Genomic DNA, 22,537 nt, shown 5'->3' on the forward strand with positions numbered 1-22,537 from the left:
CGCTTGACGATTGGAGACACGCGAATCGCGACAAGAGCGCGAAAGCCTGCGCATGTATCTTGGTGTTGCCTATGATCGCACATGAACCCTCTGCTGACTCAGTCCTTCTCTTGACTTTTTTTTTTCAGGGACTGTATGAGCGGCATCAGGCAAAACGTTCATAGACAGTGTTCCAGGATATACCTGTCAGAGTAGAGAGTTTGGCCGAGTTCGTAAATGGATTTGTGCTGGCTGCAGGCATGGACATATGCGTCAGGCTTCTAGTCGGAACTTGGAACTAGCCCGCGCACTCCTGAAGTTGCAGCATACCTGTCCACTCTTTGTCGCATATATGATCACAACATCTGCTCTAGCAACGAAAACATTGCGCAATGATGTATCGCAACCAGAGAGAAGCTAATTTCGATCATGTGAGACCGTGTGGGAGAGAGACTTCATAAGACAATGAAAATGACACCAAGTTAAAGATGCATCGGAAAAGGTCCATCAAACATGAAACGAGAAGATGCGAAAGCGCAGCCGAAGTTGTGTTGACTTGGCTGAGTAGAGACACGAATTTGAAGTTGGTGTTCCCCCCAGGCAGAAGAAATGGCACTTACCAGGTCACGTGCATTACCATGCACCGCTAGGCGGGCAGACCGGCCATGATCTCAAACCCAGCGTTGGAAGGTTTCGGTGCCCTTATTTTTCTCCAGCTATATTCATAGCTTTTTGGGATAGAGTTGGGAAGAGCCAGGCAACGTGGGCAGACACTGACACCGTGATGGAGAGTGTATTCGCAGCATGTTCAGGTAAGATAGCGACTACATTGACTGCATATGCCAAGGTAGGTCAACGAGGAAGAAATGGGCCCTTCAGCTCCCTCGCGTCGATTGCAGAGGCCAGGTGGTATATGGTGCCTGTAGCGAAGAGCACTTGGCCTGATGTAGGAAGGAGATTCGGGTTCGCGTCCTTGTTGGCTGCATATTGATGAGTCTGGAAGGCGCGCTAGACAACCAACATGCGCTTCTGTAGGTCTATCGGATTCCCATAGCTGGGCGCGATAGGGAGACAAACCGAGTAGGAGCCTACTGCTGATTCCGGTGATTTGCTCGGTGACTTTGGCAACGGACAGAGAGCAGCTAAGAAGGACGCTTCATTGGTACGGGTGGCGAGGGTGAAACTGCACATCCATTATGATGCGCTTGATGGCGCAAACCATGACATCGATTGCCAAGAATAGAATGAGGGGGAGTGGCAGCAGGTTGTATGCAATGTATGGCAAGACGGGTGAAACGGAGGGAACCCCTACAAAAGGCGATAGTGGATGCGTTGGCTGTGGTGAGTAGATAGAGCGCCGGCGGAAAGGCCTTAGGGCGGCAAACCCCGGAATAGACAGGTCCTCCCGCCCATGTCAGGACTGGCTGGGCCGCGTCTTTGGGCGATGCTGATCGCCGTTGGAGGGCACCTAGACGGTCTGTGGTTTTCTGGAATAATGGGTCAGGGTCGCGCCTGCTTAGCCTGCTATATTGACACGCGTTGGTTCTCAACTTCTGCCGTAGGCCGCCCACTATTGCGAAACCTACTCTCCTGAGTTCAATCGTCTCCTTTGCACTCTTTACACCTGCCCTCTCCTTTCTTTGCTGCTACCCCTTCTTGGTGTCTGTCGCTGGGTGTTGATCGTCCCGCGCCTGCCTCCCTGGCCCGTATCGATAGCTGTACCCTGCACACGGCCCATATCTTATTACGCACGCCGCATTCCCCCTCGTCATTCTGCTTGCTCCACGCTCCCTTGCAACTTTCTCCCTCACACCACCGCAATCATGAATGTCACCAAGAAGTTCGATCGCTTGAAGCAATGGACCAACGAGAAGATGGGCGCAGAGGCCCGCACGGGTCTCTCCGACGAGTTCAAGGCGCTCGAAGTAGAGATGAACCTGCGTCATGAGGGTATGCACGAATCCGAGCCCTGCAGTTCTAGTCTTGCATTCTAACCACGTCTATAGGTATGGACAAAATGCACGCCGCCATGGCCGTCTACGTCAAATCGCTATCCAAGCGCGCAGAGGGCGCCGACAAGGAGAAGCAGCTTCCAGGTGGCCATCTGGGTTCGTCCATGGTCACTCACGGTGAAGACTTTGAGCCCGACTCGGAGTTTGGCAATTGCTTGTCTTGTACGTCTTCAGGTCAATTGCATTTGTTTGCAGCGTACTAACTGCCAGCAGCATTGGGACGAGCAAACGAACGTCTGGCGCGAGTTCAGGAGACGTATGTCGCAAGTGCTACGTCATCATGGCTCGAGGGCCTTGAGCGCTCCCTAATTCAAATGAAGGAATACCAGGTAGGGCAGCATCTGCATGAAGGTGATGGTAGTCATTGAGCTAATTGGTCTCAGTCCACCCGCAAGAAGCTCGAGACGCGTCGTCTGGCTTACGATACCTCCCTCGCTAAGATGCAGAAGACGAAGAAGGAAGACTTCCGTATGGAGGAGGAACTACGCGCCCAAAAGGCCAAATACGAGGAGACCAGCGAAGAGGTCTTCCGGAGGATGCAGGACATCAAGGAATCGGAAGTCGACATGGTTCAAGACCTGACATCTTTCCTCGAGGCAGAGCTGAGCTACTACGACCGCTGTCGTGAGATTCTGCTCAACGTCAAGCGGGAGTGGCCGGTTAGGTGAGGACTTTACGACCAGCGTAAGACCTAGTACATTGCTGACAGATGTCACAGAGACACCAGGGCTATTCCTAGCCGCCCCGCGCGCTCCCGGTCCAACACTGCACACGGATACGCAGAGCGCTTCAATCCGGTCGAAGAGGAACCCGAGCCTGAAGTCCCTCGCATGACTATTCCCAAACTTACGTCCACGCGCAGCCGCTCCCCTGGTCCTGAGCAGTCGCCAGGTGGCTACTCTCTACGTCCGTCTCTTAGCCGCACTTCGACCTACGATAACGCCAATGGCTACCGAGACGACTCCCCTGCCCGCCGACTGTCCCGCGTCCCCACCGATTCCTCTGTCATATCTTCCGGTCGTACCAACCTCCGTCCAGTCCGCCAGGCTAGCGCCAGCCAAGCCCAACAGAATACTTTTGCTGATGACTACGAGGATGATTATGAGCGATCTAACGGCAACGGATACAGGCGCGACCGCGATCGGTCGCCGCCTAGCCCCGATACATCGTCGTCTGTGGGCAGTGGACGCGGTGGCAACATGTCGCGGGCAGCGAGCTGGACAGCGAGCGAGCAGGGACAAGGAGGCAACGGCAAGAAGGCACCTCCACCACCACCTCCATCAAGGGCGAAGAAGCCACCGCCACCTCCACCACCAATGAAGCGAAGTGCGTTGAGTGAATCTCAAGTAGCACGCTACTAGCCTGCTATCATCTTCATTTGGTCTTCTTCTCGGGCTAATAAGTCTGTGTATAGGACCCATGTCTTCCTCTGTCGGAAATACCAGTTGGTAATACCGACATTCGACGTGGTGATATGTTGTTCAGGGCTTACTTGGCGGAAAATTGGGTCTGCATTATCAACCGCAGTGCGGTCCGGTGCATGTGGCGTTACAATCGCGGGTTGATAAACTATCAGTGTCGTGGCGTTTTGGAAGCTGTGGGCAGTCTGAGTTACTAGCGTCTACCTGTTCTGTACGAGACAAGTCTAGTTGTAGCATTGATGCTAGGGCTCAATCTCTAAATACTTCTCCTTCAGGCAATTGGTGCGAATATGTGAAATCCCATGTACGCGTTGGATGCGTATTCCGGAGTGGGGCGGTACTCGGATACGAGGACGATTTTCGAAACTGTGAGAGCATATCGTGTCTATTACTCAACAAGCCAAGGCCGATTATATATAACTCGGCTGTTCGAAAATTGCGGGCCCCTTCGCAAACACCATTGTACACCCTCTATCATTGCTCGTATTTCTGCTGCTGAGGGGGAAAATTCCAATTTTCCTAGTCTAGGTTAGCATTGTTTCAACTATGAAGAGATCGAAGTCATAGTTGCTTACCCACTGCTGTAACCCTCCATTCGGGCTCGTAGTTCCAAACTCGGCGTGATGCCCAGTATCCACCGGCACAAAAATAGCACCCGTATCCTGACCCGCACCGGTGCCCATTCCACCCCATACGTCGAAATCTTCCACCGAACCACCGCCACCACCGCCATTCAAGCTACCCAATATACTATCGAAATCCACATTCAGCCCATCCAGTGTGCCCGTCGTGTTCGTCCTCTGCAGCTGACTGTGGATGTTATTTGGTGTCTGCTGCGCACTAAAACCAGGACTAGTCACTGAGCCACCGAATGAGGGTAGCGGTTGGAGTGTAGGATGTTGCTGTGGAGCAATTTGCTGTCTTTTCTTGTTAAAACCTTTCATCACGTAAAAAGCTTCTAGGTTCTCCTTTACGGTGAAGAGGAGGTCTGAACAGCGTTCTCGTACACCAACGCCGTAGCAGTGGCCGAATATATGGTCGATGATCGTAGCCATGCGCTCTTTGCGGGGTAGATCAGGCGTACGGTAGAGTTCGGTAAGGAGAAGGAGGACGGCGTGGTATTGTTGGTAGGTGGTTGAGTACCACGCCCAGGAGGAAAGGGAGGGCAGTGTGTCTAGTGTTGCGCCGATTTCGAGTGTGGTGAGTGCTGCAGTGAGGAGAACGTCGCGGAGGCGGTTCTCGGATTCTGAACGTGGTTGTAGGGATGTTTGTGGGAGGTGGCGATAGAGGAGCATGGAGTCGCAGCGGGACATCAGCAGAGTTGCTACGAGGCCCGCGTATCGTTGGATGGGTACGTTGGCGTCTAGGTATTGGAGGTATTTGCTCTGGATCTGGCGTTTCTTGGCTTCTACGCGGGCGCGGAGATCGTGGAGGGTTATGTGTTTGCGATCCATCTCGATCCTGCCACGGAATATGAGACGGTGTATCTCATTGCACTCGTAGCGTATTAACGACAATGTGACGTCTGACCAACCAGTGGTGGAGGCTGGGTGTTGCTGCCATTTTGGACTGCCGAACTCAAAGACATCGTCATCTACATTCAACGGGAGAGCGATGTCAAAGTCGTCCGCCCGAATGGAAGGGTGGGGTCCTTGCGCTTCCGCTGTCTTGAAGTCTAAGAAACAGATTTGGTACCACAAGAGTGATCGAACATGTCGTTGAAGTGGTGTTAGGCTGTTGGCCGAGCTATGGCTCATACGATGTATGCCTATGCATTGTGCTAGGCGAACCAAAGCGCCAACTACGACGGACGTCGCTCGAGATATTTGCGCTCGGCAGAGGGGTATCTGTATGCGTTAACATGCATGATTACAATCAAGACAGTTGGGTGACATACTAAGTAGATCGTCAAAGCTTGCAAAGTCCGAATATTAGACGTCTTCGCCCAGTTAGCCCGAAGCAATGCCCGCTCCGTAGCTTTCTGTAAGCGCAAGAACAGATCCTCTTTCGTGATGCCAAATTGCGACTTGGCCTGTAGTGGCGAGACAGATGCTGCGGCAGCCATGCACACCGCCAATATCAAGGCAGTACACGAGTTCTGATTGGGGCTTCCGATCTCAAGATTCATCCAGAAGCGATCAAACATGCGCTTGAATGACGGGAGATGCAACACGTGCGCAAGCGGGCTAACAGCTTCCGTGTACCGCTGTAGCAGTCCTTCAGCTTCCATCTTGGTGGGTAGCTGCGGCGCTTCAACATCATTATTTTGATGTAGAGGTAGCGAGCCACCTAGCAGCAGGTTCAGCGACGGTGCAAGCGACGGCATCTGCTCTGCAGACAGAAGAGCAGACGACTGCGTTGCTCTTTGGCCCGTGACTGATGAAGAAGGCGTGAAGCTCTCAGACAGAAGCTTGCCGAGCTACACAACGTTTCAGTCTGCGGTCATGGAAAGGCAATGCAAATGCAGGATAAAGCACGCGGATAGGGCTGAAAGTACCTCTTCGGCATATTGGGGGCGGAAAAATCCAGTGACATTTTCACAAATGATCATCCTCCCGATTCGAATCGTGAGATCAGTCGCAATCTGATCTTCATCGTCATTCTCGTCTTCGTACACGTCGTCCTGCGTCTCTTCAGGCTCTGCGGGCAATCTCTCCCAGGCGTCTGTTTCAGGCTCGACGTCTTGCTGATAGGCTTCCCACTCATAATCTCGCGGCGGCGTGCCCGGCGTTGTGGTGTCAACGGATCCCGCATTGTCGTATCCATCATGCACACTCGCACTACTCTGCGTGCGCACGGGGAGATTCTTGGTCCAGTCCGGGATGGTAACACCAGCGCCACTTTTGCTCTGCGCGCGCTCTCGCTGCTCCCTCTCTTTCTTGCGTGCAGCGCTCTCAGGGACGGTGATGAAGACGCACTCGCGTCCGAAGGCTGTGCAGTTCTGGCAAGGATGGGTTTTGGAGCATCGCGACTTCCGGGTTCGACATTCAACGCAGCTGTTGATGGGGCGTGGATTTCTCCGGCGGACCACTCGAGACTGCAAGACCTGTCCTTGTTCTGGCATGTCTCGCAATCCTCATTTTCGCGCCATAGGTGGGTGATGTTGGGAAGGTGGCTGAGGCTGGTGGTGGAGAGAGCAATCGGATGTCGGCCCGTAAGGGAACCGTGTCGCCTATAACACCTGCTGGTGATGATGCACGTGTTCAGCCTTGTCGCATCTTCTTGGCTCTGAGCAGGTTAGCAGACTTTTCGCCGCCTTCGGAGTCATGCAGGTACCGCCCAACAATTGATTATTGACTACGAGCCATAGGTCAGCGCTGCTATCCAGGGCCGGCTTGAAACGAATGATGTGGGCCTTGGTGGGATGCATCTCGACCCTTAGCGCGGGGCATGCACTTGGCTGACGACTACTATTGAGATACTTATTATATGTACATGGCGAGCCTATCAACCGTGTAATACATGAACCTGCATATGATGCCACTCGCTTCGACGCCCAACTCCAACCTCTTTGCTGTACTTGCGCAAGACTAAACCGGCTATCTACCTACTTCCCTCTTCAAGCGAGCCGCAGCTGAGGTAGCGGGAGGCTCGGGCCAGGAGTCGACGGCATCCTCTACTTCCTCTAAGAAGGAAGTGCTATTATGTACTGTGGTGCCACCGAGCACAACGCGAATACCGGGCGAACTGGCATTGACTTGCGCAACCATCTTAGCTTCCTCGTATGTCGCGCCGCCAACCATGAAGACAATGATGTCCTGCGGCTTGTCCTTTGTCGACCCGCCACCCTCTACGAAAGGGTACAGCTGCTGGCTCAAGCGGCCCTTGATCATATCTTGCAATGTAGTCTCCAAGCGAGGTGAGTGCTGTGTGTAGACATTCTCGACGCCTTTTAGGCCCTTGAGTCGATCTCGGGCGCCGCCGAAGAAAGATCCAGGCTGGAACAGGTCTGGTACCCCACCTGCCGCAGTAGTCGCTTGTAGCGAGTCATGGTAAGTTAGTAGCTTTGTGATAAGATTGATGCGATGCCGCGATAGTCCGCCCGCAACGGCGAGTAAGTCAAGGAGCATAGCTGTTGAGTTTGAAGACGCCTTTGAGTATCGTAACGCGTATATGGCAACGAGGCGGAGCTTGTTGTTCGCTGGGACTCTGGGATCCTGGATGATCTTCTGCAGCGACTTGACGTCGTTGTTGTGGTTGTCTGTACATGCTAGGCTCTGTTCAAGCTCACTGATGTCCAACAGACTCTCTTCGCCAACTCGTCTGCTCAGCTCGCCGACAAGTGTGACATGCTTGGTGACGTTGCCGGAGAGCTTGCGGAACTCGGGAAAGTCCTCGATGAAGCGCTTCATATCTGCAATTGAATCAAGCTTCTGTGATCCTTGTTGTTTCGATGCAAACTGCTCAACGTACTCCTTCGCGTTTTGCCCTAGATCACCGAAGTTGAGATACATGTTCTTCTTGAAGAATGGATCCTGGTCTTGCGATAACACAATCTCCTTGAGCTCAGGACGTATTTCCGGCACATGGCGTAAATCCACCCGTCCGTTGTGTATTCCGAGTAGCTCGTGAACCATAGCCTGGTATGTCCATTGCGTTAACAATGGGGTAACCGGATCGTCTCTTCGGTCTACGATCAAAAGGATGGGTGGGGTGTCTGTCTTGCGGAAATCGAACAGTTGCTCTTCCTGTGTCATATGGTATCGAACCTCGGTCGCCAGCTTCTTCACAAGCAAACTATTCTTCTGGTATCGTATCAAGGGTTTCTTCTTCAGCGACAGAAGCAACGCCATGACTGCCTCTGTTGACCTCTGTAGTGCATCCTGATTCCACGAGTCTGGGCTTGTGCTCCATATCCTATGATGTGGGAAACCAAGGTTGAGGGACATGAGGTCGGGGTTTATGACGAGGAAATCAGCGAAGTATTCCTGGATCGCGCGTACGACTTCGTGGTCGTCTGCTTCGGCGAGGCGTTCCAACGAGGATTTCTTGATTATGTTACTGAAATCTGTCCGCATTAGCAATCGTTTGTAGCTCTGTGTTCCTCCGAGCGCGTACAGATGTTGTATTCACCGTACTTGGGCTCTCGCAGCTCCTCGATCAAGCTCTGTATCGACTCTGGGGACGGTCGCACAAAGCATAGGCAACGGAGGTGGCGCATCTTCTCCCGCTTCGGGTTGTCGAGGCGGCTACCAAAGTATTAGCCGTGTATCGCATCATGCCTCGTGAGGGTGCGGTACTCTGTAAGGTAGACTTCATGGTTGAGGAGGGCGGATTGTGTTGTTGCTGTGGAAACTATGGGGACCTTCGAACTGTCAGCATTGTATGTAAGAGCACCTGGTAGAGGAGACAAACCCACAGTCTCGTTGTCGAGTAGGAGGATCTTCATCTTGGCCGCGGAGGTGCCCGTCGCAGCGCTGTCCCCGACCGACACCATCTTGGTGATGTAGCCGGAGACGGCCTGTATGATGTCCATGGTTGCGAGGGAATGGCTTGCAAGCTACTATGCACTTGAAGGCGTAAGTTAACAGAGTCGTCGTCTTGCTTGCTCTTCCATGTCGACGCGGTCGTTGGTTAAGCCAGGCTAAGAACGTGGCTCAAGCGCGCGAGCTCAGGAACATGACACCGCCAAGGCGAACTTCACGACTCCTCCTTGGGCTTGTAGACTTGCTTCTCAGCTCCACATCAATCATGATTCCCTGTATCCTCACCCTCACCCTCTACAACTTAACCTCAGCCAATGTCGTTAGCCTCGAGATCACTTATGGTGGACAGATACGCAGAGCCCCACCGCGGGGCGGGTGCATTGCAGGCCCAACACCATTACACTCCGTCTTCATCGACAGTGATCATATGTATGCAGATATGATGCTCAGGCATGCGCGTAGTTCAATAGTCACGAATGGATTTTTGTTGCCTATCAGGTAGTTCATCTTGCCACAACGCCTTCACATCTAGGGACGTTATCGACACGCCCTTCCTTTGCGGTGTAGCTACGACACTTATGAGAAGTGTGCATAGACTGGTCCAGCATGCAATTACTTCAAGATGCGCCCCTCAGCAGCTTCCTCGGCGTGCTGCTTAATGCGACCCAGCGCCTTTGCTTCACTATCGATGATCTCCGGCAGCAGATCGAACACACTCTTCTGCTTGGGAGTCCAACCGAACAGCTTGTTGGCTCGGATAGCCTTGCAGCGAGAGTTGGTGCCTAAGAAAGTCAGCATATGTCTCACACTCTAACATAGGATGACTCACCCCAAAGGTAGCTGCCCATTGGCCTCATCTCATCCGCCTCCTCTTTGCTCACACTGTCCACACCTTCGTGGTTGATGAGCTTGTTCTTGAACGCGACCTCAGAGATCTTGCTGCTGATGTCACCCCAACGGAACTCCCCACTCTCAGCGAAATAATAGCCTTCTTTGTTCCAGGTTGCTTTTCCACCATCTGGCGAGAGAGCTGCCGTTACGAGGGCTAGGAAGACTTCGCTCAAATCTTGGACGTGGACCTGAGTCCATATGTTGTCACCGTCGCCAACAGCAAAAGCCTTCATGCGCTTCAGTGCTGCCTTGGTCATATCGTATATTTGTACACTCTTCTGGTTGTCGGGACCACGTCCGGGGCCATAGATACACGGTGGGCAGACAATTGCAGACTGAATGTTACCTGCTGACACCTCATTCGATCCAAGGATGATTTTATCGACGTTACGGTGGAGCGCCACATCAGGCAGTGAAGTGACTTCACCAATGTTGTCCCAGTCATCGTAGACCTTCTCTCGCTTGATACCGTAGGTGTTTGTCTCAAAGTCCTCGAAAGACAACACACCAGTGCCAGAGGTGTGGATGAGATAGGTCTTTCGTCCGCTCCGGGTAAGTCCAGCAACCAATGCATTAGCAGAGGCTACGTGGTCGCAGTCGGCGCAATGAAGCACAATGTCTGCATTAGAAGCCTCTGTAGTGAGCAACTCGGTGCTGTCGAGGGTGCCATACACAAGACGGATCTTTGGGTATCGTGCTGCGACCTTGGCTCCTTTGTCGCTGTTGCGAACGAGTGCGGTAACCTCAAGGTCTGGGTAGGTGTTTGAAACTGCATAGAGGGCATCTCCTCCGATATACCCAGTGGCGCCAGTACTGGGTTTGATTAGTACTCAAATATCCGGATTTAATGCTTTCCCACATTGCTGGTGGTTCACTTGTACTTGCATGAGTACCTGCACAGACTTACATGAAGAGCTTCGGCATGTTTAGAGCGGTAATGTGATTGTATTGGGATGAAAATCGAGAGGGAAGTTAGGAGAGAAAAGAAAACAAATGGTATGATTGACGATATACGTGTAAATGACCAGGCTTCTGCCGCTTTGAAATCGTGTGGCCATACAGCTCCACAGCTAGCAGGAACGTACGTCACAGATCTGTACCAGTAGCTGCTAAGGACTTATCCGCCCAGAAGCGTCAAATCAGTAACCACAAGGCTACAGTGCTTAGCTATGACTCTTGAGTTGCGTTCAACATCAGTCATGATACTCCGGAGCCTGATCAATAGATTTGAGGCGTAATGGCCGTCATTAACAGCATGCGCAATACTATAGTCTTGATCCGCCCGTCTGGTGCTATGCCCCGCAGTGGAGCATCCGCTCCTACGAGCTCACGATCATACACATCCTAGGGCTTGCTGAGCACTTCAAGACACATCAGACAAGCTAGACATGCGCAGAAGTGCATAAACTTCGTAGACGGATGTAGTCTCCGAGGCCTCGTACAAGAGCTCCTTACCGTTGAGCCTCGGTAAAGTAGACACAACTTACGTCATCCACCTAACCCTACCAACATCGACCCTTCATCTTAGCCATCTTTCAAACGTTGTCGTTTCGACATAGTTGGTCTTCTGAAATTGCCGAGTACACGTCGCTGCTACCAAAATGCCTCTCTGTACACTCCACCTCCTCGCCCTCCACAGCACTACACCTAATCCCATATTGACCTTTCTCTCCACATTGAAGTCTACGAACATACCAACGCTCGTCATTTCACGCGTTATACGTTGGATCATTCTTCCCTCAAAGCTTTCAACCGAACACCTACTCGCTCGAAACATCCACTGGGATCTTCTGCTCATCTTACCCAGTACCGATGCTCTCCCGTCAGAACTCGAGAAACTAGTTCACCACCACTGGAGCGTAACTGCAGGTGTACCATCTCGTCTAGTTCAGGACTTTTCATCAAAGAACGACAAGCTACTGCACCCGGACCCGAGTTCTGTCCCCAAAGTCCAAGCGCAGAAGCACAGCAAAACCACCGAGTCAAGTCAAAGCCTAGAACTCAGCGATGAGCTTAACAAATGGATTGAGACCTTCGCCAGCAGTGGCGCTAAAGAAGGCAAAGGTGCAGTATCAATGTTCAACCTCCTCGCCTTCAATCCCGGGATGAAAGAAGAGTATCTAAAATACGGTGCCGCATTCGCCAAATCCATCGGCTCTAAGCACGGCGGCAATGCGAAGATCGTCGGAAACGCGACACACGTCAACGGTGCGGCTATTACCAAGTCCTCGAACAGCAGTGTCGGTGTCAATGGTGAAGTGGGTGGAGGAAAAGATGACTGGGACGAGATTGCGCTGGCGCATTATCCTAGTATCTTGCACTTTAGGGATATGTTGGCGAGTGAGGATTATCAGGAGGTCAACCATCGGCATCGCGTGCCGAGTTTGAGGGATACTTGTATTCTTATGACTAGTGAGATTGCGATTGAAGAGTTGATGAGGGAGGGTAAAGGTGGATCAAAGCTTTGAGTGAATGGCTAGAAAGCGAGTTTGCGACCGAATTTCATTTCATGTCACATGCGGTTGATGCCCAGTATCTCTCCTTGCTCGTATTGTTACTATCTGAGATTGCTAATACAGAGCTCTGCGCTAGACAGCATCGCCAAAGCGTAACTTCTTGATGTCGGTACAAATCGTCAACTATTGTACGTGAGAATTTCCCATGAACTTCACACGTCAGCCTCTAATGCCGCGCTTACATTCCAGCGATCATAGCGCCCCGATATCCTCGAATGAATCTTAAGAAATTCCAGAACTCGGAATCAACGATCACACATCCCAAAAAAGCCCGAACATGAGATCTCTAGCAAGAACGCCGCAAGGATCAAGCCAGAAGTTCTGTGAGTGTCCTCAATCGTTCATGTCAACGAACAATTCGCGGAAAGACAGACGTCCAATGCCCTCTCCCGGGTGTGATGTCTTGTCTTTCTTGATTCCGTCCTTGCGTGTACGCCATCCACGTCTTCGGCTATTGATGTCTGGCAGCACCCAATTTTTCTTGTCTTGCCCCCTAACCCATTTCTCACACAACTCCTCAGCCAGTTCGACCTTGCGCTTCCAGAGTCCGTCGTCTTCGCCTACCACCTTGAGTAAAAGAGGAGCCTTGCGCCCTGCTACTTCTGTAGAATTAGGCGCCTCGGAAACGAAGCACCGGCGATGGAGTAGACACTCTTCGGCACGGCCACTCCGCTGGCATCGAGAACAGTATGGATATGTTCTTGAACATGGCAGACCAGCGATCGTGCATTGCAGACAAGATGTGATCCAAACGGGTCTTGGCTCGTTAGAAACTTGCGTCAGAAGAGCTGGTTTACCTTTGAGACCAGGGACAGGCGTGACTTCACCTATGGACACATCTGAAGCTAAGCCACAAGAGTCGAGGCTAGCTGATGGCGCGCTCGGCAGTAGGGAAAAATTGGGTGGCACCGGTCGCTCAAGTGCGTGCTCTTTTTCCTGTACGAGCGTCCAGTCATCGCTATTAATCCTGGTCGTGTCCGAATCATCGTCTCGTATCTCACACTTTGGGGTCGGGCTACCAAACAGGTTCCGGCGGAGAGGTACATCGAAGATGCTCTGCCCGGAGAATGAGGTATAGGTTGGTGAGGTCTCGTCCAATGTTGCGTGTGAGTTTGGTTGCCGCTTCGGGGTTCTTAGTCCCAAGATTGCCCTCTCATCTTGGGCATTCTCGTTCCCCTTGCCCTCATCAGTCTCATGACCCTTGATCTCTAACTTTCCAAGCCATCCTTCGATGCGACCAGTGCACTCCGCCTCCTTTGTCAACGACCTTAGCGGAACAGGCATCCTCGAAGAGTTTGTCTTAACTGCCGCGGATTTTGAAGAGTTGCTGGTAGCTAAAGGTAGAGAGACGTGGAGGTGGTGAGGTCGAAAAGATACGGTGATATACATTCACGGTGAAGTCGACAACGCTAGTCCGGACGCGTCAAGGAACTGGGCCATGAACTCGGTATGCTATCAGAATGCGGGGTAACCAGAGCGCCTATGTACTCAAACATCAAAGGACAGCGAGAAGCCTGTGGGATTGTGGTTATGTTTGTCTAGGTGTCGTTCGTGGATGGTGCAACTCGTAAAACATTCTATGACTTCAGATCAGTCTAACGGCGATCAGTGTTCAGGAGCATGCAAGTCGAAAAAAGCGCGGACTGCTGCTCGACGCTTTTCGTAGAAGGCTTTGACATCTTCCGCGGTCTCTCGGTCGCTGTTTCTCCTACGCTTATACCTGGCACCTTGAGATCTAGCTTGGGGTACAGTCGGATCGACGACGTGATGGCTTGAACAGCTCGAGATATTAGGGGTCGTTTGTGGCTTATAGCTGCTTGCCCTGCTTGTAGGCTCTTTGATCTTTGCTGGTGGCTCTCGCTTAGCAGCCGTAGATACGGACACGGTAGGTACACGTGAACTATTACATGCCGGCACTGTCAAGTGGGACGGGACGGAACACGACTGCGTCTGCTCAGCATCATGTTGGTGCTGCGGCGTTTTGACTCGCGGTACCTTCTTCCCGCCTATCGAACTTTGGTATCCCGAGGAAGTTGTGTGGTCTTGTGAAACTTGGCCTCTGGCTGTATAAAGATGCGAGACGGTTTCTCGGAACGGTACTTCCATCTTTTCTTGCACACCTAGCCTTAAATTTTTAGAGTGGGTTAGAGCGCGAGCTTGTCTGTTCTGCGATGTGTTAGTTGTAAAGTACCTATTGCAGTTACGCGCAAACCTACAAGAATTGGCTTTCTGTTCTTCCTTCTATCTTCCCGTTTATTAGCTTCCAAGATGATCGTGCCCTGATATTTCATGATTATGTAAAAACCCTTATACTTCATCCGACGAAGGCTTAAAGCGAGAGCATCAAGCAGCTCTTGTGACGTAGCTGGAGTGGCCTCTCTGCCATATGTATAAGTCGTGGTGGTCAATACATTAGGTGCTGTGAGTTCGACAATGCAATCCGTGTTCCTGATAGCCATTAACGGCTGTAGCATGTCGGCCAACCGTGATTGGAGTGAAGTGATAAGTACTTCGACGTGTCCGAGGAGGTCACCCAGTGGGCACCCTAGACGAAACTTGTCAAGCAAAAAGAACTCCTGTTGACCATTTCGAGCAAACAAATCTTCAGCTCTGACTTTGAATGGAATCTTCCTAAAGTAGGTGTTGATAAGCTCTTTCACAAATTCGACGCCCATATACGAAGCCTGAAAGTAGTGGCGTTTCAAGAACGAGAAGCGTCTGTCGAGCAGCGTAGTTGATCTGACCCCTTGAAGGGCTTCGTAGCTGGACCATGCACTGACATGGGAATTCTCTTCGCTGTCAACCTCTGTTTGTGCAACCGTCATGCAGACATCTAAAACGATGTCATCATAGACCAAGTCACGTAACTCTCTTGGTAGTGTCTCAAACATTCGCTGGCTGATCAGCTTGCAGGCCGAAACTCCGTAAGAGCGCGCGCAGGCATCGAATTCTCTGCTGCGCATAAGTAGGGACATTTGCGCTACACTTGAGAAACCCACTCCGCGTCGTTGTCGAGCGTAAGGCGTAATTCTGTCCTCTGCTGCACCTGTTGTTCATCAACAAGCGCATCATTCCCTGGCCGGTCTACGAAGAAACAATCGAAAGCCCGTCTAGTTTCCGGTTCCCTCTCATCAAGCTTCGCGAAGGCGAGCTGTGTCTGCGTGTGTTGTGCGGCTGCTTCTTCGAGGAGTTGATAGCTGCATTCGGTTCTGGCTTCCAGCTGCTGCAATCTCGAACGCGTTTTCGGCATGATTACGCAGCATGGAACAGGAAGCTATACCGGCTGTGACTGGATTGCGAGGAGATAGAACTACACGCGGACATTCGAGGCATCGCGACACGTCTCGGCTGGTACCGCACGAGTCATGCTAGCGCGACGCGTACGATATCCCTGGTGTCAGACCAACGACTTCACTTTCTTACATGAGCCTTTGGATTTTGCATACCTTCAGTGGCTTTCGTTAAGCAGGCTAATTAATCTCAAACCCTCATATCTCAGTCAAATTGATCATAATACGCGAGCGTCAACCGCAGTGGCATGCCCAAAAGGTCTTTCCGTCTCTAGTCATCACCAGTTCACTTCTCAAGTACTTTGTGTCAAAAGGATCGCTTCTCTATATTCCACCTCAAACTATAGCTAAATACGCAATGCTCGAGTTGGTTGAGACTGAATCATGCCCTGGGTAGGCCGGTTGCCCAGGTGCTCTCGGTCAACAGTGACGTAGTTTGGGACGAGAGCAACGCCCTATAGTCAACTATGGTAACTGATCGTATCGTAAAGCTATTCATGCTGAGTGTGAACGGGTCGATTAGGTGTTATTGTCGAAGTAAAGACGATTTCTGTTGCCAAGGCCTGTCCGTTTGCCCTTCTCCTGGACAACCTCACCAACTCGAAAACTTTCTCTAAAACAGCTTCTCATCTTCAAAAACAACTTCATCAAAATTGATAGCAGCTACTTATCCAAAAACTCACTACATACCCACCCACACAAACAAAGCCGCTTCCATCACATCAAAATGGAAGCCTACCTCCCACCAAGGTACTACGAGCCGCACGACGGTCTCCTCATCATCGCCCTCGCCATGAGCTTCGTCATGTTCGTTCTAATTGCTAGCTATAAAGTGGCAGCGTACGGCATAACCGCCAAGTCAAGCCCAGGTACGTCTTATCGATTATTCCTCTTCGTGTCAAGGGACTAATATAGTATCAGAAATCGGCATGAGCAAGAAAGAGCTCCAGGATCTTGTGAGCAAGGCCGTACGCGGCGAAGTAGGGATCCTCGAGAGGCGTACGGCGGCGCGTGCGAGCCTGCTCGACGAAGCCATCGACATGGTGCACCAGCACGAAGTCTGCATAGCGGCGCTGGAAGAGAAATACGACAAGGCTATGGAGGATATGGGCGCCCTCCGTGCCTTGGTCAACATCACCACTCCCAACAACCCCCTGGCCATACCATCTGTACAGTCTCCGCCGTCCGAGTGCAGCTCATGGGCACCCAGCTACCATCCTTACAACTCAGACGACGGCAGCATCTACAGCGTTGAAGACTACGAGTCTGAGCCGCGAGTCTCATCGTTACCTGATCAAGCGCCTGAAGTCTCCAGCCATCAACTTGATTCGGCGCTGGGAGATGAGCTCGCTGAGTTGGGCGGGTGGGGCCTGGACCTAGAGGCATCCGAGGAAGACGAAGATGGTAACACCACTGACCAGGATGCAGAAAGCGAGACAGACGATGAGTACGATGAACCAGAACCGTCTGTCCCTTGCACTCGCAGCGAGCTGAAGGTTGGCAGAAAGCCAATTAGACCGCTGTCAAAGTGCAAGACGAAGGGTCCTAGCACCCTTCAAGGATTGGTGGGGAGATCTTCAGGTATGTTTTTTGTAACGGAACCCAACTCCTAAATCATGTTAATCAATTATGCCAGGCTAACAGACACACGTTCGACACTCCGGGACGACAAGATGCCAGGCGCGCTGAGCCATTGTCCCGGGTTTGCACCTTTTTCGCGACCCTCCCAGATTACTCTCCGCGCATCAAGAAGCGCCTACAGATGTCTACCCAAAGAACATCCAACCCAGTATCAGCATTGATTCGCTGGGCCAAGTCGAACAACCTCTTCCTTCTCCCCTCATCATTCTCCATCCAGGCCTCGCTGCCGACCTCTCCGACTCCCTCTTCACCAACCATAAAGCCTCTCCTCTCCCCATCAGCTCCAACAAATCTCGCACAAGGTGGCGTTCCCCTGACCACGAAATCGAGAATGGAGTTGCGCCATTGAGCAATTACAGGCCGATAATGTGAGGGCAAACGAGATTCATGCACGCCGCCAAGTAGTGTTGCGATGTCGAAAGTATGCGTTGCGAAAACGCCTCGCTCGTGGATTGGTCCTGGGAAAGGGTTTGGAAGGTCGAAGACATGGAAGTAGGTGTCTTTGATCAGGTCGCTTTCCGCGATGCTGAGTGCGGCAGCAAAGAAGCCTATGTCGCTTTCGAAAAGGCAAATACGTTGGAGCGCATCAGCATCGTCATCAACACCCTCGATGCCGTATATGTCCATCAGCTCCGCACCATGTCCCGGGGACAGAACATCCGCAGTGATGCGACGAAAGGCCTCGGCATGGTTCTTGCGGCTGGCATCATTCCTCATCATATTGTAGGAGATGCCGCCGTCGTATGTGGTGGATCCGACAATTTGAGCTTCAACAGGCTTCGCCCAGTCTCTCCAGTCTGGAGGAGCGACTCTACCTTTCCTCGCCAAGTCCATCGTCGGTCGTTCGAAGGGAAAGAACTCGCTGTTCGTACACGGCGATCCAACCCAGGCCAGATCGCGGATTTTCGATACGTCAACCCCAATCACATCTTTAGCGATAGCTTTGGCGTCCCTCTCACTACCATCATCTTCTCTGATACGAACATCCAACTTCTCAGCATATTTGAGGAAATTGTCATGATGCTCGTCATGCGTCATTGCAGGCATGGTGACTGGCGTTCCGGAGAACATGATTGCACGCTTAAACAATGGTTTACGCATTGTCTGCACCGAGATACTCTCGCCACCTGCGCTTTGCCCAACGACGGTGACATTGTCGACGTCGCCGCCAAAACCATCGATATTCTCCCGTAGCCATTCGAAGGCCATGTTCTGGTCATGGAGACCATTGTTTTCCGGTACCAGATCTCCTGCGCGATCTGAATGCCAGAAGCCTAGCGCACCGAGTCGATAGTTGATCCCCACGAACACGATGGGTGTTTCGCGCTGGATAGCATGGCGCACAAGATTCTCGGGGTTGTAGTATGGTCGATTCGCGGAACCAAGAAAGTATGCGCCACCATGGATGAAGACAAGGACTGGCAACTTCATGCCTGAACGCAACTTTCCACGTTCATCGACGCACTCCTCCGGTAAATGTATGGAAAGGTTCAAGCAATCCTCAGACTGTTCTTCGTCTTCTGGCAGACTGTCGGTCGGCAGCGGAATATTGGATGCATCAGACTTGACGCTACCCCACGGCTGGATACTGGATGCTCCTGGTCTTGTCGCATCAAACACCCCATCGTGGTACCTTTTGCTTTCGCCATCTCCAAGTTTCCTTGAGAGCTCCGCCCGTGAGAATCGTTGGGAAATCTTTCCATACGGCAAACCTAGAATCTTTACAAACAAGCCATTTGTTTCCCGGAGACATCTTATTGCACCGAGCTTCGCGTGATTGAGGACGACGTTGGTCATTTTGTTCGCTGCTTTGGGTATCCTGTGGAGGAGTTACATCCAGCACACAGTACGCACATAGCATCCAAGAGTGGTGACGTCAAGAATTGGCTTCCCAACCCCTACCGCACATGTATGACATAGCGAACCCTCCTTCTGAGACAAATTTCAACAACTCAGAACACCCTCATGCCATACCCAGTGCGAGGATGACGTGCCAGTGAAAAGTAGTCACACAAGCCTGTCGCTGCTCACCCAATGCGGTTAGCTACTCGATCTCGGTGTTGAAACTCGGAGATGCGCGCATAGCTATCATCTTCGAACCCCCGGACGACCTCAATCTAATATGGGGAAAACTCGCGAATACTACACGACCTCCGTCGAATCAACGCAGATAGTACATGTCATATACCCGTTTCTGCGCAAGCGATACCAGAAACCACTATGGCGGGACCACGCTACCGTTACCATGGCTCTTCTTCTGCTAAATCTCGGTCTGCAAACTTGAGAGATAGTTAATCTGGACCTCATTTCATGACTTGAGAACCGACCTTACTTGCGGGTACTTATCTTTCTATACCGTAAGAGGCTATACTATCTTTTGCGCCTTCTCTTTTCGGTTAGTACACAACTAGCTAGAGCCTTCACTAATCGCAAGTTAAAGCTTTAACTCATATCAAAAAGCTTGTCGTCCCACCGGCAGCCTGGTTAAGCACAATCGACGCAACTGTCTTGAATTTGGTTGAATTGGACAACAGTCCATACAGGCAATATGTTGAAGGTCCTCTTCCTCGCTTCGCTCACCTTGGGCGTGTCGGCTGTCCCCACAGCTAAGCACTACGCCGAACGCGACAACAACAACAATAGTCTTGACATCAAGCTCTCTGTTGAGAATGATCTTCTGGACGCTCCGACAGATGGTCGCATCGTGTTGATGTTCGCTCCCAATGGAACTGATCCTCTCGACGATACAGATGTCACTTCTTCTCCGAACAAGATTTTCGGAAAGAATGTACACAACTTCGGACCAAAGCAATCTGTTTCTTTCTCTGGTGGAAGTAACGACAGCACTACTACCGGTGTATATGGCTGGCCAAATGTCACACTGAGTGACATCGATCCGGGCACCTACAGTGTGCAAGCTTTTCTCACACGCTATGAGACCGTCACCCGCAGCGATGGTTCGAAAGTCTCCGTGCGATTTCCATGCGGCGATGGTGCACCCAATGTTAATGGCTATGGAAGCTTGATTACATCACCTCAAGACATTGAGATCTCTGGAGGCGGTCAAACTCTCGAATTGACTTTCAACAACATCACTGCCGTTGAGAACTTCGCCGGCAAGGAGATTGGAGGATGCAACCAGGGCAACTACGAAGACACGGACACACTCAAGCACGTCAAGATTCGCAGCAAGAAGCTGAGCAAGTTCTGGGGCCGCAACAGTTACGTTGGAGCCAACGTTGTACTCCCTGCTGGCTATGACGCAAACGACAAGAAGACACGATACCCCGTCATCTACAACCAAGGTCACTGGCCAGCCGGTCAAGGTGCTTACAACTATGGCGATGATGAGAAGTTCACGGCAGCCTGGGATGCTGGTGTCATTCCTGGTACCAACACGACTGCAGAGCGACCAGCGCCCAAGTTTATCATGGTGACGTTCCGTCATGAAGCTCCGTACTACGATGACTCGTATGCTGTCAACACGGCAAACTTGGGTCCCTATGGTGACGCCATCAATGAGGAGCTCATACCTCATCTCGACGACACTTTCAACACTATCCGCGCACCATACGCTCGTATCCAGGACGGAGGCTCGACTGGTGGTTGGGAGTCAATCGCCAACGTAATTTACCGACCAGATCTTTTCGGCGTGTGCTTCTCCTCCTACCCAGACTCTCTGGACTTCCACCGTCACCAAGACATCGAGCTGTACAGCGCTGCTAATGCATACACACGTGCAGACGGTAGCTCCGTGCCCAGTATCCGCACTCACACCAATGGCACGGAGGTGATTCTTGCCACTGCCGCGCAAGAAAACCACTGGGAACTAACCTTTGGCACATCGTCACGCTCGTTTAATCAATGGGATGTCTGGAATGCCGTCTTTGGTGTCCAAGGTTACAACAACTATCCTCTCGAGCCCTGGGACAAGGTCACTGGGGAGATCTACCCCGAGGCCGTTGAATACTGGAAGCCGTTCGATCTTAGCGACTACATCGTTACCAACTTCAACTCTTCCCGCAACCTCGGTGCCGCTCTTGCCGGACGCATCTTCGTTTACGTAGGTACTTGGGACAACTACTTCCTTAACGAAGGTGTCATGGAGTTCCAGAAGCGTACCGATGCCGTTGGAGGAGCTGGCTGGGCCAATGTCACGATCCTGCCCGAGAAGCCTCATGGCGGTAACTACCAGGCTCGCGAGATCTGGGACTACCTTGAGTTGGTCGACCGTTGGGTGCAAGACCACGCTCCCGATGGTCCTTCGCCACTTTCCCCATCTGCTACCGCGCCGTCTACGCGTGGAAATGTATGGGAAGATGTTATCAAGTACGGTGGACGAAAAGCCGCCATCAAGCGTCAAGCAGACCCCAAGATCGAGGACAAGAAGGCCAAGGTGGGTCAGGAGGTTACTGCAAGTGTTGGACGATGGGATCCAGGCGTTAAGCTTACCGCACAGTGGATCTTGAATGGCAAGCCCGGATGCGAAGCTTTCAGCGTTGAACAAGGAGCAAGCGTCAAGTATGCGCCCACTGCGAAGGGCCGTGTTCAGCTACATGTTACAGGAGAGAAGCGTAACTACGTAACAGAAACCCGCAAGAGTGAGAGGGTACTCGTAGGAAGGTAGTAGGATCCCAAGAACTATACATAGATCAATCAACGTTGAACAGATTGTTACACTCTACTGCAGTAACTATACCACACCTTGCATCTAATCGGCACCAAACAAGGGTACTTGTAGGGATACGCCAGAGTTTCCTGCATGTTCTACCCGCGATCCTCGTGTTCCTGCATGCCATGGGTGTTGTCTGGCGTCCGCCGTTTCCCCATTTAGTAACGCATCATGCGGCGCCACTTCCGCGCACGGCCTAGTTCGGAGATTTTCATCTCCACCTACCTCACCAAGGCACTGTTAATAGTTGTGTATCAGTAATCAACACGTTCGCAAACGTGGGGATCTTCTTATGTGTATTGGAGGGCGAGTAGTTCTCGGTGATACACCTGTCTATCAGAATGAATGCACCGTGAGAAAAGAGCTTGTGAAGGATGGATCTAGGAAGAACGAGCAAGACACGGTTAACAGCAAGTTAGCCGAACTTACAGCAGACCGCCCATGGAGAGTACGCCAGCGTAAGTGTCTGCTACGCTAATTCCCTACACCGTCATGTCCTTCTCCACGGCATCCGTGTCACAGTCGTGATCCGCTCCGGTGGGTCGGCTTTTCTTGCTCCTCCGAGCGAACCACCGTTGCATCTATGGCACGGACAGATGTAGAGACTGCCGGTAAAGTGCTCATCCAAGGTCAGTGGTAGTGGTATACGAGCGCATTGTCTAGATCCTAGGTCCATGCTAGGGGGTTCA

At 51.8% G+C, this 22,537-nt stretch overlaps 8 protein-coding genes across 8 annotated transcripts; 4 read left to right on the forward strand and 4 right to left on the reverse strand.

Moving 5' to 3' along the window:
- Window positions 1-1,802: 1,802 nt before the first annotated feature.
- On the forward strand, window positions 1,803-3,352 carry ALTATR162_LOCUS11789 (uncharacterized protein; the record flags this gene model as incomplete). Its single annotated transcript, XM_043319431.1, has 5 exons — window positions 1,803-1,929; window positions 1,986-2,153; window positions 2,205-2,320; window positions 2,375-2,655; window positions 2,710-3,352. 5 exons carry the CDS (start codon window positions 1,803-1,805, stop codon window positions 3,350-3,352), a joined length of 1,335 nt encoding a protein of 444 aa, XP_043175366.1.
- A 534-nt stretch (window positions 3,353-3,886) lies between these two features.
- Window positions 3,887-8,888, reverse strand: ALTATR162_LOCUS11790 (uncharacterized protein; the record flags this gene model as incomplete). The annotated part of the gene is made up of 8 exons (XM_043319432.1): window positions 3,887-3,931; window positions 3,988-5,259; window positions 5,310-5,831; window positions 5,910-6,353; window positions 6,964-8,420; window positions 8,471-8,601; window positions 8,653-8,717; window positions 8,772-8,888. The coding sequence occupies 8 exons, from the start codon at window positions 8,886-8,888 to the stop codon at window positions 3,887-3,889; spliced, it is 4,053 nt and encodes a 1,350-aa protein (XP_043175367.1).
- A 562-nt stretch (window positions 8,889-9,450) lies between these two features.
- ALTATR162_LOCUS11791 (uncharacterized protein) lies at window positions 9,451-10,653 on the reverse strand (the record flags this gene model as incomplete). The annotated part of the gene is made up of 3 exons (XM_043319433.1): window positions 9,451-9,620; window positions 9,668-10,542; window positions 10,637-10,653. The coding sequence occupies 3 exons, from the start codon at window positions 10,651-10,653 to the stop codon at window positions 9,451-9,453; spliced, it is 1,062 nt and encodes a 353-aa protein (XP_043175368.1).
- A 677-nt stretch (window positions 10,654-11,330) lies between these two features.
- On the forward strand, window positions 11,331-12,197 carry ALTATR162_LOCUS11792 (uncharacterized protein; the record flags this gene model as incomplete). Its single annotated transcript, XM_043319434.1, has 1 exon — window positions 11,331-12,197. The coding sequence occupies one exon, from the start codon at window positions 11,331-11,333 to the stop codon at window positions 12,195-12,197; it is 867 nt and encodes a 288-aa protein (XP_043175369.1).
- A 381-nt stretch (window positions 12,198-12,578) lies between these two features.
- ALTATR162_LOCUS11793 (uncharacterized protein) lies at window positions 12,579-13,529 on the reverse strand (the record flags this gene model as incomplete). Its single annotated transcript, XM_043319435.1, has 1 exon — window positions 12,579-13,529. The coding sequence occupies one exon, from the start codon at window positions 13,527-13,529 to the stop codon at window positions 12,579-12,581; it is 951 nt and encodes a 316-aa protein (XP_043175370.1).
- A 2,733-nt stretch (window positions 13,530-16,262) lies between these two features.
- On the forward strand, window positions 16,263-17,148 carry ALTATR162_LOCUS11794 (uncharacterized protein; the record flags this gene model as incomplete). Its single annotated transcript, XM_043319436.1, has 2 exons — window positions 16,263-16,404; window positions 16,457-17,148. The coding sequence occupies 2 exons, from the start codon at window positions 16,263-16,265 to the stop codon at window positions 17,146-17,148; spliced, it is 834 nt and encodes a 277-aa protein (XP_043175371.1).
- A 118-nt stretch (window positions 17,149-17,266) lies between these two features.
- ALTATR162_LOCUS11795 (uncharacterized protein) lies at window positions 17,267-18,973 on the reverse strand (the record flags this gene model as incomplete). The annotated part of the gene is made up of 1 exon (XM_043319437.1): window positions 17,267-18,973. The coding sequence occupies one exon, from the start codon at window positions 18,971-18,973 to the stop codon at window positions 17,267-17,269; it is 1,707 nt and encodes a 568-aa protein (XP_043175372.1).
- Window positions 18,974-19,724: 751 nt separating this feature from the next.
- On the forward strand, window positions 19,725-21,803 carry ALTATR162_LOCUS11796 (uncharacterized protein; the record flags this gene model as incomplete). Its single annotated transcript, XM_043319438.1, has 1 exon — window positions 19,725-21,803. The coding sequence occupies one exon, from the start codon at window positions 19,725-19,727 to the stop codon at window positions 21,801-21,803; it is 2,079 nt and encodes a 692-aa protein (XP_043175373.1).
- Between the last annotated feature and the right edge of the window lie 734 nt (window positions 21,804-22,537).

This window comes from Alternaria atra (genome assembly GCF_907166805.1).
Source record: "Alternaria atra isolate CS162 genome assembly, contig: 37, whole genome shotgun sequence".
NCBI classification, from domain to species: Eukaryota; Fungi; Ascomycota; class Dothideomycetes; order Pleosporales; family Pleosporaceae; genus Alternaria; species Alternaria atra.